The 14162-nt window shown below is 41.3% G+C and overlaps 1 protein-coding gene across 4 annotated transcripts in view; it reads left to right on the top strand.

Annotated features, from left to right (window-relative positions):
• The window catches only part of DAAM1 (dishevelled associated activator of morphogenesis 1), a 152833-nt gene that overhangs the window by 56838 nt on the left and 81833 nt on the right, over nt 1-14162 (top strand). For all 4 annotated transcript variants that reach the window (XM_087820135.1, XM_087820142.1, XM_087820147.1 and 1 more), the window contains exon 2: nt 4764-4982. In XM_087820135.1, the coding sequence (XP_087676261.1) occupies nt 4800-4982 (183 nt within the window). In that variant the 5' untranslated portion in view covers nt 4764-4799. The remainder of the gene's footprint in view (nt 1-4763; nt 4983-14162) is intronic.

Here is a 14162-nt window from a genome sequence, read left to right as displayed (position 1 = left end):
TTTTCTTTCACTTTCTTCTTGCATCCTCTGTAACACCAACAAAAATCAATACTTGTTTTAGTTTACTTGATTTTTTTTCTGCCTTCTCCAAAGTAAATAAGCCCTCTGAGAAGTTACATTATCTCATTTTCATCCCTTTTTCCTAAGTACGTAGCCCAGTGTTTAACATGTAATTTGATCAACATTTGACGTCATGAATTAAATGGGTGAATATGATGGACTAGGGCAACTTTGGCAACCTTCAACCCACGGGCCCACATGGGTGCACCACCTGTTTTTGTGTGGTCCACGAGCTAAGAATGCTTCTTACATTTTTAAATGGTACAACAAATCAAAAAAAGAATAATATTTTGTGACATGACATATGAAATTCAAATTTCAGAGTCCACCGATAAAGTTTTATTAACACACAGGCATGCCCATTTCACAGATGCCTGTGGCTGCTTTCATGATAAAATGGTAGAGTTGAGTAATTGTGATAGAGTCTTAATGGCCTGCAAAGCCAAAAATATTTACTATCTGGCCCTTTACAGAAAAGATTTGCCAACCTCTAGACTGGGAAATCAAGGGTCAGGGAGAAGAGTTCAGAAGCTGTTGCAGTCATTCAGATAGGAGATGAGGGTAGGCTGAACTAAGGTCATGACCTTGAGGCTGAAGAGGGTGGGGACCTATTAAGCAGGCAGATTTCCTGACTTCTGCCAAGCTTCCCTGTCCCACTCCCAACCCATTAGGCTTTTCTGAATAAACATCTCTTTGCCTTTACCAGCAAATCAAGTCTCTCTCAAACTTTCTGTAATTGCCCTGCTCCCTTCCAAGTGCCCTCTTAAGTCTCAAATGTGAAATGGGGATGATGGAATGAATTGATGGGTGTGAGTGTGCTTACTAAAATCATATACACAGGCAGTGGCTGGAATCACTCTTTGGTGAAGGCCTGGAGCAGCTGACGGGTGAGGCACATCTGCATCCACCGAGGGGTCCGTGGAAGGATTCCTTTTGCTTCCTGTTTTGGTCTGTGTCTAGGAGACTTGGTTCTGAACAGCAGAGTTCCAGACAAGTGTTTTAAAAATGGTTGCTTGTTGAAAATCTCAAAGATTTGCCATCATTATAGTTTTAAGTTTGGGTTTAAAAGAGGACCTTGTATTTGGGGTTCCACAGAGGAACCAGCATTAAACTTGGCCTTTGGGCTTTACTGAGGCATTTAAACAGAAATTACCTGTTAAAGGCAATATTTTGTCCTTATTAAAATGATTTCAGTTAGTTTCTCAAATGTAATAGGTTCTGTATCTTATTACACATCTTAGAAACTAGCCAAGACCCTCATATTCTTTGGCTTATAGAACTATTGGCATTTTTTTAAGACTTGAAAAATGCTTTGGACTGATTTTTAGATCTTAGCATTTCCTCTGCGCCCCTACTCAATGCAGCCAAAATGTCATATGACTTGGGTTTAAGTGAAACTAGTAAAATGCAAAACCAAATCAATTGTCTTTCTACATTTCCCAGGTACTTCAGTTATACTCATATGTGCAAGGCACTAATTGACACTTTGGTGGGCACTTTTCCTTTTGGAGTTGACTCTTCAGTGGGTGAAGAAAGACCCAGATTACAAATTACTCTATTGGCTGTGCGTCACGGGGTCACAAAATACTAAGAGGGCTCAGACCACATTCCATCGAGTAGCTTAGTACATGTGTCCCATGTACTATCATGTGCTGGGGACAGAGCAGTGAAAGATATGTGCCAGGCCCCTGCCCCATGAAATAATCGATTGAGATCATTTTGTTGGCGGTGGTGGGAACAGCACCAGGTGTTAGACCAGTGGGGTCAGAAGGGCCTGCGTTCAGCAACCTCTGCACTTGAGTTCTGGCTAGGAAAGAATTCAGAGCCAAGACTCAGACTGTAAGAGAACGTTTATTTAGGAAATCACAGAGGTGGAAGAAATGAACAATAGAAGAAATGGGCTTAGAAAACAAGTTATAGAGGTAAAGGAAGGGCCCTTTTAGCTTGGGAGTGAGGAAGGTAATGGTAACTTGCCTGGGGGGAAGGACTGAGGTAGGGAGAGGGGAAAGGCAAGGGCATGCTCTTGGGAGGGAGAGTGCAAGGGGTCCTCCGTCCTAGGGTTTTAAGGGTGGAGATTTTAGGGGAAGTCCAGGGGAAGATCTCAGTAGAATATTCAGCAGCTTTCCAGGTGTCCTTTCAGAGTCTAGGTCAGTGCCACGGCAGGGGGTCATTAGTCAGTGCGGCTGGTCCTGAGGTCAGCCGCGGCATTGCTTGTCTGGTTTTGCTGCTTTTCTGGGCCTGGAGCTGAAATACTACTGAAGTCTTGATGTTATATCTAGAGAGGAAAGGTCAGGCACGTGACCAGTGTTATGCCAGACTAGAAAAGGTCACGCAGGGATAGGTCCCACCACCCTACAATTGTCCGTTGCTAGACACCTGGGGCTTTCCACCCTGGTGACCTTCTGAACCTGGCCCATCGCCCTTGCTCTGCTCATGTCCGTCTAACTGCCTACCACAATTTCAAATAGTGGTAACTGCCATGAAGAACAACTGCTGGGCAAAGGGTACAACTCCGGTCAGTCCACACCACCACGGACGCTGCCACCACGTTGGGCGCTTGGCCATTCTTTGCACATCACATGCTCTTTCCTGCCAATCCATTTTGTTGTTATTCCCCTGGCATGAATGACCATCTCTTCCTTGCCCTAAGGGGATAGAGAGTGACTGGGGCATGGAAGGAGGACTACTGCAGATAGTTGGGGATGTCTTCTCTGAGAAAGTGAAATGTGTGTTGAATTCATAATGATGAGGAAGAATTAACTATGCACAGATGTGGGCCAGAACATGCCAGTTAAGGGCGTGGCTGATGCAAAAGCCCTGGGGTAGGAGCCAGCATGGCCAGTGTGAGTCGTGCGGAGAGACAGGCAGGGGCCAGATTGTGGAGACCCTTGGCAGTTGTTGATGGCCTTTTCATATTCTTATAATTACAGTGAATAGCCATAGGAAGTTTATATAAAATAAGATTAATAACTAATAATTCAAGATCCAAAGAGGATCAAAGCATACTGCTAGAATTAGCACCTAGTGAAAATCTCTAATCTCTCCCCCATCTCCCATCTTATATTTGGGGTACCTTACTCCTTAGGCAGAGCCAGGGGCTTCTCACTTCCATCCTGTCCCATTCGCAGACATTAGAAAGTTCTTCCTTATGTCTCCCTATAACAGCTACTCATTGGTTTTAAATGTAACCTTGGGGATGACACAGCTCCATTCCTCTGAGTATCAGCCCTGAAATCAGTTCAAGGTTAGCTGCAGACTTCTATCTGCCCCTCAGGCCTTCAGTTCCTTTGCAGGATGTGCCTGCAGTAGTGGTGTATCTGGGCATGCTTACATTGTCAGGATGGTGACACTAATAACATTGATTATCTGCAATCTACCACACATGCATTTTTCCTCCTCTGCCTTTACAATTTGTGAAATGCCAAGTCACACACCCTACCTTTTTATTTTTTCTTTCTACCCTATCTCTTTTTAAAAATGGAATATCTACAAAAGTTATACGGAAGTGTTCTCTCATTGAAAAGAGTGTTTCCTTTCTCACTTTTCCCGCGTTCCCTTTCTCTTTCAGAAACAGGAATTTGCTGTGTATCTTTCCAGGCCTTCTTCTATGCATTTACATACAAACAGTTTAGGTTTTTGCTTTTTTCACTTGCAAGCCCATACATATAGTTGTAACTTTAATAAAACTTACGCAGTCATTAAAAATGTATTTTTATGGTAAGAATTCAAATTCAGAAAGGTATAAAATGAAAAGATACAGTTCTCCAATTCCCTATTTTTATTTTGTAGGTTATTGCTTTTAACACTATCGTACATATACTCATAAATGCTTTAAAACATGTAATCCTGTAGTACGTGGTCTATATACCATATAGCATCTTAAACATTTTTTCATATCTAGAAACACAGATACCTGTTCTTTTTAATGAGTGCAAAGTATTCTATTATGTGTATATGTTTTAATTTATTTAACCATCTCCCTATTAGTGAACTCATTTTTATCTTTTATGTTTGAAACCCTCTGACCCTTCTAGCTCATGTTAAATTGCTCTTCCTTTGTTATAAGTTTAAATTATTCAACACAATAAACATTAACCGAGTGCCTCCTGTCTTCTTGGCACTGTGCAGGCTACTGGGCCCCGAGATGCTTAATACATAGCCCCTTCCCCCACTCTGAGTTATCACAGTCTAACAGGAAGACACACTCCTAAAAAACTTAGAAGGTGACATGAGTTGGAATGAATAAATATACCTTAGCATATACACTATTAATTCCACTTGGGAAAGGTAAAGAAGGGAAATTAGAATTGAACTGTAAAGGACGAATAAGAGACCTGGGGGCAAGGAGGAGATGGTCATTCATGCGAGGGGAATAATAGCAAAGTGGCTTGGCAGGAAAGAGCATGTCATGTACAGGGAATGACCAGGAGCCCAGTGTTCTGGCAGCGTCTGCGATGTGGGCTGACCAGTTATACTGTTTGCTCAGCAGTTGGTCATAGGAGACATTCAGCAAGTGACTAGAAGGATGTGTGCTCTTTGCCCAACTGTTTGCAAGTCCTCCTGGATTATTCTCTCTGTGCCCTGCAAGGCACTGCCATTGCATTGCCTCCAGTCCCTTGCACTCTTTCTTGAATCGGTCTGATTAAAAAAATACATTTTATTCACTTTTCACTCTTAACCATGTCATGTCCTCTTTTTTGCAGAGTGTAGTCACTCAAGAAATAGAACAGAATTCAGCCATGGCCCCAAGGAAGAGAGGCGGACGGGGGATTTCGTTCATCTTTTGCTGTTTCCGAAATAATGATCACCCAGAAATCACGTATCGGCTGCGAAATGATAGCAACTTTGCGCTTCAGACCATGGAGCCAGCATTACCTATGCCCCCTGTGGAGGAGCTGGACGTCATGTTCAGTGAACTCGTGGTAAGTCTCAAGCTTCCATCCTGGCGGTGGCTGGGAGCTGGGAGGGAGAGGAGAGGATGTGGGTGGCTTGGTTTGGTTAGCCATGGGCTTGCCCTGCTTCGGTGACCTGACCCCCATCTGTCCCTTATGCCTGCAGCCCCACTGTCAGCACTGAGCCTGTGGAAAGAGAGGAGACAGGAGAAGGGGGTGTTACTACATCAAAGGGCCTTGCTAGTAGTTTAAGTGGAGTGATTTAGACCTTTAGGTCGTCAAATGTGTGGCAGTGCTGCATCCTAAGTTACCCTTTCTAATTCCTCTCCCTCCCAACCGGAACGTGTACTTGTGTGTGTAAACAGTTCCCTCACCTGCCTCGTACCTCGTGGGAGTCCCCAGTGCTTCCTCCACCCCCGCTCCCAGTGTGCAGCATTAATGTCTTTTTTAAAAGTAGTCATACTACCCCTCCTGTCGTTGACCCTTTGATGGAAGACATTATTACTTAAGTACAGTATAATTATTTAGCCTAATGATGGGATTGCAATAATAATTGTTGTGGGAAACTTTTAATAGATACTATCATATTTGAGAATCCACTATACTGAAGTGAGAGATGTATATGGTATAGGACCCAATAACTGTTGTGAGAAACTTTTTATAGATACTATCTTATTTTAGAATCCATTATACTGAAGTAAGAGATGTATCTGGTGTAAGACCCATTCATCAAGAGATATAAGGGCTTTCTTCAACTTAGCTTTTCAAGCATCTTGAAGTAGTGTTTCTTTCCATCCCATGTTTCAGGAGGATATTATGGCACTAGCATGGGGATTAGGAAGATCTTGGTTCAAATTACTGCCTGACTTTATTATCTGTATAAGTATGGAAAAAGCATATGACTTTTCTGAGCCTGTCTTCTGGAAAGTGAAGGAAAAAATAATACTTCCTCCTAATTTGATGTAATGTTTAAATGAGAATAATAAATAATGTAATTGCCCAATGCCTGGTCCTCATTGGTGCTCAATAAGTGTTACATGAGTACTCTATCTGCCTTGGTCACCACTGGCATTTTGTAATGGAGTTAGTTCTAATCACACCATTTATATTGTTGGACAGATACTAGAGAGCACTATTGTTTTGCGTGGCTGTGTCAGGAAAGTAATGTAGGCTGTGTCACTGCCCTCCAGGGGTATTATCCAGACTGACCATGTCACTTCAGCTCTTCTAGGCCAGAATCACCTGTAAGCCTTTCCTACAAGATAAGGCAATATGAGGGAGTACTATGAAGCTGCCGTTTGAGCTCTGGTCTCCTGAGTAGATTAATGGGCCTGTTACCAACTAGAACTGGTTGACAAAAGAAGAGATGACTTTTGACAGCATGTTTATACTTTACGGTGTTGAATATCTCAGTGTTTCAGGAATCTCTACCCTCTGCCATCTTCAATGCATACAGAACTCTTTTCTAGGCGTTAATGAGGAGGTTCGAAATAGAACACTAGAGCCTGCTCCTAAAGAGCTGACCGTCTCAGTTGCCAAAGGGGACCAGTGAAGGCATAATGCCCCAGAAGGAAGCAGCCCACCCACCTGTGCCTAGATTGTGTGTAAGTGGGTTGTGGTGATGGTGGCGTGGTGATGAGGAGGGCAGCCGAGGAAAACTTGCTGGAAGGAGTGAGTTGTGAGGAGAGATTGAAGGTGAGAAGGGAAGTGGAGGGGATGAATGTCAATGGCTCTCTTAGTCATCTTAAGCTAGTTTTTCCCCATGATAGCAAAACCTCAGTGGTTACAACGGCATATGTAACCAGTGTGGGTCAGCTGTGGTTCTGCTCCTCTCGATCTTCTATTCAAGACCCAACCCTGATGAAAGAGGAACGAGAAACATGGTACTTGGGGTGGTGGATACATGATACAATATATAGATGATGTATTATATAGAATTGTACACCTATCATGAAATATAATTTTATTAACCATTAATAACCATTAATAATTATATTAATATATAATTTTATTAACCAATGTCACCCCAATAAATTCAATAAAATAGAAAAGAAAAAGAGAGACTTGGTAAACTGTTGTAAGCAGGCTCTAAGCTTTCACATTGCCACTCCTGAGTTCACAGGGCAGGGATGTATCATCCTTCTGTAAAGACTGGCACCGTAAGTCACACAGCTCAGCCCGAGGTTGTTGGTGTGGGTGGAGGACACATAATTTTATCCTAGGGAGGGGCAGGGAATCATCTGGCATGATGGCCACCACTCAGGCAATAATGGTATATTGGCAGGCTTGGTTTTATTTCCCACTTAAAGCATTTTAAAGTCAAAAATTAACCTCAGGAGACAGATGTTGCTGATAGATAAAGACCTCCTTGGTGGCCGTGGAGCTGGTGGGCAGAGCCTATATCCCTCAGAGCATCCACATCCATTGTCCTTTCAGTCGCATTCTGCTATCCTCCCAAAATGAGACCTGAGCCAGAGCCTGGGTGGGGCAGCTCCATGCACATCTTGAAGACAGCTCATTGTTCTGTCTTCATAAGGGAGAAACTCCCACGTTCTGCCTTATTGATGTCTTTATTCTGTGTGAAAATTGCCTACAGCTGTTAGTTGTTAAAAAGCCAATGCCAAACCAGAACTTGAAGCTGAAACCATTGGAAAACAAATTATCTTGAGGTTTGTATCTGTCCTAGTGAGTGACAGATGAATTTTTGTCTACTTCTCATTTTAGGGACTTAGACCACAAATCTATCCAGCTGCCAAGGGTGTCCTGGGACAAGGGCAGTGGACTCAGAGCCGCTGGAAAACTCTGTCCTGGGTTCTCTTGAGCAGTTGCAGAAGCAGTTCCACCTCTGCCAATTCCCAGGAAAGGGAGGCCACGTGGGGAGGCGGAGCGTGCATGGCCTCTCACGTCAGACCACTCCGCAGCCTGGAGTAACCTCCTTTAAGGTGGTTTCCTTTGGAATTTGAGTTTATTTTGTTGTCTATAAAATGGGGTCAGTACCTTCTTTCCTACAGGGCTGGTATGAAGATTAAAGCAGATCACTTCTTTTAAAAGGTTGGCTCCTAGTAGGTGCTGTATGTCCCACAACCTAGTGCAGGGAGGTAATTCAGGTGTTTTCTGGGCACAACACCCTGAGCAAATATCCCAGGCTTTTCCTTTTCTTGAAAGCTAATCTGCCTGCTGTGAGCGAGCCAGTGTGGCTTCCAACTGTCAGGCCATTTTACCTTTGTATCTGTTGGAAAGCATCTCCTCGGAGCTGGTTGTTGTAAGCTAGTTTCCTTGGCCTTGTCTGATGAGTTGCTCATTTGATGTTTTTAAAGTGATACCAAATAGGTTGCTTTCAGAACAGCTTACTGCAACCTTATCATCTCATAAATAAAGCAGGCCTATACGGGAGGTCAGCCACGTGAATCTTTAAAGAAGGTGGGCAGCAAGGATGCCTCATTTTCTAGCAAGTTCCCTGTCATAGGCAGGAGAAACAGGATCATTCCAATTCAGGAAGTAGTGGTTTTGGAGGTCTCAGTCGCACACCCTGCCTATTTTTTTTTAAATAACAACTTTATTGAGGTCCAATAACCATACCATATAATTCATCTATTTAAAGTGTACAATTCAGTGGCTTTTAGTATATTCACAGAATTGTGCAACCATCAGTACAATAAATTTTAGAACATTTTCATCACCCCCAAAAGCAGCTCCCTTGTCCATTCATTGTCACTCATTTCTCCCCAACTTTACCATCCTCTGACAACTGCTAGTCTGCTCTCTATTTCTGTGAATTTGCCTATTCTGAGCATTTGAGAGAAATGAAATAATATAATATGTGGTCATATGTAGCTGTTTGTGACTAGCTTCTTTCACTTAGCATAAATGTTTTCAGGGTTCATCCATGTTGTAGCATGTATCAGTACTTCATTTCCTTTTATTGCAAAATAATGTTCCAGCGTATGGATGTACCACATTTTGTTTATCCATTTATCATTGATGGACATTTGGGTTGTTGTCCTTGTTTTTTATGAATAATGCTACTATAAACATTCATATACAAGTTTTTGTGTGGAAATGTGTTTTCAGTTCTCATGGATGTACACCTAAGAGTAGAATTTCTGGGTCATATGGTAACACCATTTAACTTTTGAGGAACTGCCAGACTGTTTTCCAAAGTGACTGCACCATTTTATATCCCCATCAACAGTGTAGGAGGGTTCCAGTTTCTCCAAATATTTGCCAACTCTGAGAATTTGTGTAATCTCTGCCAACTGTACATTTTATGCCTATGAGTATCAGATCTTCTTTCCTGTGTTACCTTCTCTGCCTCACCTCTGTCTCAGGCACAAATCAAGAACAAAAGCAATCTGAGATCCAGCACTGTTCCCATAAAATAAGATTAAGCTGAAGTTTCTTTCTACAGGCTTTTACAGGCCTTAGATTACGCAGAGCCCTAGGTATGACAACTGTATATGCTGTTTCGGCTCAGGCAGCTTTTCCAGCTCACTGTTGGCAATAGGAGATTTCTTTGGGAATGAACAGAAGAATGTGTCGTTAATTGGCAGACCAGTTTTTTTTATCTGAATGTGGGTTAAGTGCCAGGCCCTGAATTAACTGGTGAGCAAAACAGCCTTGGTCCTTCAGGACTTAGGGGCTGAAGGTCTAGCAAGGGAAATAGGTAACTAAACACACAGTCTTACCCAGTGTGACCACCTGCTGTGAGATGGGGTGTGCTCAAGCAGTACATTTTGTTGGGGAATAACCTGTATTCCCACTTTTTTTACAAGGAGGAAGTTCCACTCACGGGTTCCGTTTCCATCACCCTTAACTCTCCTGCTCAGGAGTAACATTGCCAGCTTCTATTCCATCTCCTCTTTGGAATATGCAAAGCTCAGTTTCTCTCCTGGTCTCTATTTCTCTGCTAGTCACCCTGCTTTCAGAAAACACATATTCTGTGACCCTTGGTGCTATAAATATCATAGGATTGAGCTCCCTTTGGGGAGTGCTGCAATTACTCAGCTATCCTTATGATTGCTGGGTGAATGTCTAATTCGCATTGAACTCTCAGCAGGCCCACTTGCCTGCAGATGAAAGCTGAGTTCTTCTAACTTTTCATTTCCATGTGCTGATTCCTTAGCTTAGCTCTCAGATAATTCCAGACTTGCTGAGGAAGGAAGGTAGTATTTACTGACACCTACCCTCAAGTCCTACAGGTACCTTCACACTGTGAAGGATCTTGAAAGGCTTCCTGGAGGAAGTGACATTGAATATAAGACATGAAAAACAAGAAGGAATTATTGAAAAAAAGAGGAGAGATAAAAGAGTGTTACAGACAGTGAAATAGCATCCATAGGTGCTGGGAGGTGAGAGAGAAAGTGTGAAGGCTCAAGGAACTGAAAGTTCATATAGATGGAGCATAAAATAGGAGGCTGTGAGCATTGGGGGTTCTGAGAGGTGAGCCTGGAAAGGGGGTTAGGGATCGCTGTATCGTTGGTTAAATTATTTATCTCAGATTTTTTCTGAACCAGAAGAAACTACCTCTGCTTTTTTTTACAGGTTTTTTCTTTCTTTCAGTGAACTAAATATACCAAAGTACTTAAAAATATTTTGCCATCTGGTTATATTTACAGAACGATTGCCTTTTGCCATCTCTGAGATTTTGGTAAGTTGAGCAAAAGGTGTTATGTCTCCTGAGTAGATTCTGAGTATGTTTTCCTTTGAGTCCAATTGTTGAGGTGAAATGCTTTCTTATTAACAATTCATACCTCCTCTGGCTACTTTAATTTTGAAATGAAATTATTAGAAGTTCCCTTCCCCTTTTCTACTCAATGCATAGACTCCTGCATACACCAAGAGTTGATGAACTGAGGGTTTCCTACAGAGTATGTGCAGGGAACAGCGATAATGGAATTGATGTCTCCTCTTAGGTTTCCTCTGCTCTCTTGCCATGTGAAACATAAAATGTCCCACTGCTTTTCCGGGTGAGATTTTAGGTGAGAAACCAGGCTTATTGTTTTTGAAGTGTACTGTAGTACATGTCATGTCTTATAGCACACACATTGTTTGTGTAACTGGAATCAGTTTACAGACTTATTAGAGGGAAGCTTTCATCTCTAATATTGTCCATCACTGTGCATTTATAGCTACTTGGAAATAATATGCAGTGTGCACCCAAGTTTTCCTAAGCCTAAAATGTTACCAATTCCATTTCCCACTGTTTTTTGGTTAATCTGCCTTTTTCCAAACCCGATGCTTAGTCTTCCATTTATTTGGCCAATGTGTCTAATGTTTTGGAATAATATAGAGTTCTGTGCCTTCCAGGAAATGTAAACTATTTTAAAGAAACTTGATGAGAAATTCATTACTGATCATGAAACTACCATTTATGCTACTGAGGACTGTCAACAAAAGTTATAGTCTCAACGAGGATGATGGGAAGATTCGTATTTTCACAAATATAATTACTTACTGTAGGTCCATTTGAGTATTGTTGAATGCTGAGGACATTCTTAGCATTAGTAACCAGCATAGAATTTGAGAAACAAAGATAGAAGGAAGGAAAGAATTTAGCTGATACATCAGAGTTAGATGAATTTGCAGGCAAACTACGCTGCACCAGATGAGCTCCCCTAGGGACCTGCATCAGTAATCTCTTAATTTTCCAACATAGTCTGAAGTCACTTTGGTATGAAAGGAGCTACAGGAATCCAAATTAGTCTTATGTATTTACCAGCATACAAATTTTGTTTTTTACTAGCCATCTTCTCAGGCTGCCAACATAATTTCCCCCCCCAAAGGCTATTTTAAGCTCTCTTTAATAATAAAATTCTTCCATTTCCACCAGAATTGATTAAAAGTTTCAACACTTTTTATCTCTTTATTTTCAAAACTTGCCTTTGCACTAAGACCATGATTCAGAATAGAAAGTTTCTTACAGGAGCTATTATTCAGTTCCCTGTGTCCAAGAAAGATGAAAAGATTGGGTAGCAAGCACATTTCATTTTAACCTGATTGAAGAAAAAAGAAACTGGTTGTAAGGAGTCATACTTTTAATCTGTTGTTTCTTAATTAGAATGTAAAGGATTGCTCAGAAATTAAGCAGAGGAAATCAAACTATATAAAGACTTCAAAGATATACCTAGTATAGTCTCAAAGTATTCAGTTGTCTGGAAGCTAAAAATCAGGGTCTAATGAAGGAAATGATATTAAAATTGTTCTATTTTCATGAGGTTAAAAATTGTTTTTATTCGACAAACCTATAAAGGTCAAAAGAAATAATTCTGTTTAAGTAAAGGACATGATTAGTTGATAGAAAAGAAAAAATGTTGAATAGATCATCTCTTAACACTGTACATTTTTGGATAAATCAACTTGATGAGTAGATAGAAAAGTATTTAGAACAGCATGAAAATATGCAGTATATCACAAAGGGAAGTGGGAATGTAGATATAGGCTTAAGTGTGTTCAGTGCTGAAATTCCTCTAAAGTCGATGTGAGCTGCTGCCAATATACAGTCAATTTAAAGATTACAAAAAATGTTCCCAAACCCAGAACTTCATAAATAAATTACTTTGGCCCTGAGAACAACTGATGGCAGTGAAACAGGGCGATGTTGATATAGGTGGTCTTGCTCTACTAATATCTGTTGCACTTTTGAACAGAACATCACATTACTCATAAGAATCAAAGTACTGTTGGCAGTAGACCATCCCTGTAGGCAGAACACATTTCTTTGCACTGGTTGAGGTCCTGTCTGCTTAGAGACAGTAAGATGGTCAACATGGCTTCTTAAATTTCTTTCTTGTTCTCTGATTCACTAACCAAGTGCAGTAAAGTTTAAGGTAAAGCCACAAAACCATTTTATTCCTTCTACTTCTAAATTTATATTTTATCTTGCTAACATCATTTCAATTATCCTTTTCTACAGGCTGTTCAATTCAGATTTTTACTGCATGCTGGATACTTTGTTATCAACCATTACCCCTATTTCTGGGCGCTCCTTAATTTAGATTGTGGGGATTGAAATGGGAGGAGGCTGGAGAGATGGAGGAAAGAAACTTTCTTTTTTTTAAATGCAAATACTGCAAAATCATCTCTGAACTTAATAATGTTATTAAGAAAATGGTTGTCCCATTGGCCCTGATGACTTTCATTACTGTGGGTTTTAAAGAGACCCTGAGCAGTATGTACCTACTTAGTTTTGGGCTACAGTTTAAAACCTGATTATTTAACTTAATCTTCAGTCTACCATGTGCAAATTACACAGTCAGCATACTCTCCTGACTTGTTAACTTTACATGTCCCCATATAAACCAGTACAGGTTTTAAAAAACTGGAAGAAAATTTGATCTCCACAAGTAGTGTGGTTTAGGTAAGCTTTCAAGTGTAATTTTGAAAATGTGTTTTAGCAATGGCTGGAACAGTCTGGTAGTTTCTACAAATAACTGCACATGAGAATATATATTGATGTTGGGAATCATCTAAACATCATTTGCTTTTAGAAAACATATGTCACATGACCTTTGGAAGGTAAATGCCCAATATGTGGATGGTGTGTTTTAGTCCTAAACTCTCCTCTAGTATTTTATTTTGCTGTGCTTGGAACCCTCCCCCTTCCCCACCGTTAATTCCCAGAATTCCTCTGGAATTTAAAACTGTTTCTTCATGCGCGTTGTAGGAGTTCAGTTCCAGCTTCATCTTTTAGTTATGATTTTCTGGCTCGTGGATGAAGAGCCATATATATATGTATTATTATTCTTTTCTTTGAAAACCAGGTTCCTGAGAAAGTTGCATTTTTCTCTCTTGTCCTATGTTAAATAAACCCACTAGAAACATCCTACAGCTGCTAGTTGTTTATTTCATTACACAGTGTAATATTTAAGAACTAAACCAAACCAAGTGACTGAAAGATCACTCAGAATACATGTGCGCGCGCTGTTTTCAGGAAAGATGGGCATTTCTTGGATGTAGAAGAAAAAGTCAGCTGTCTTTTGCCACTGCCTGAACAATCAGTGTGAGCTTGTTCCCACAGGGACACTCGTCGCGTTAAATGGGCTGTGAGCACGCAGCCCGCGCCTGCGGGAGCAGAAGGGCACCGGGCAGTTCCTCGCTGCTGCGCCCAGGCCGGGCGGAGAGGGCGCGGGCGCAGGCTGGCTGCTGAAGGCTCGCGCCAGGGCCCAGTACGATCCGAGTGCGTGCGTCTGTCAGCAGCGGGGTTTGTGTTTT

The sequence above is a fragment of the Miniopterus natalensis genome, chromosome 1, assembly GCF_054644295.1.
Source record: "Miniopterus natalensis isolate mMinNat1 chromosome 1, mMinNat1.hap1, whole genome shotgun sequence".
NCBI classification, from domain to species: domain Eukaryota; kingdom Metazoa; phylum Chordata; class Mammalia; order Chiroptera; family Miniopteridae; genus Miniopterus; species Miniopterus natalensis.
Note: the sequence above shows the minus strand (reverse complement) of the source record. Positions and strands in the feature narration are given on the sequence as shown.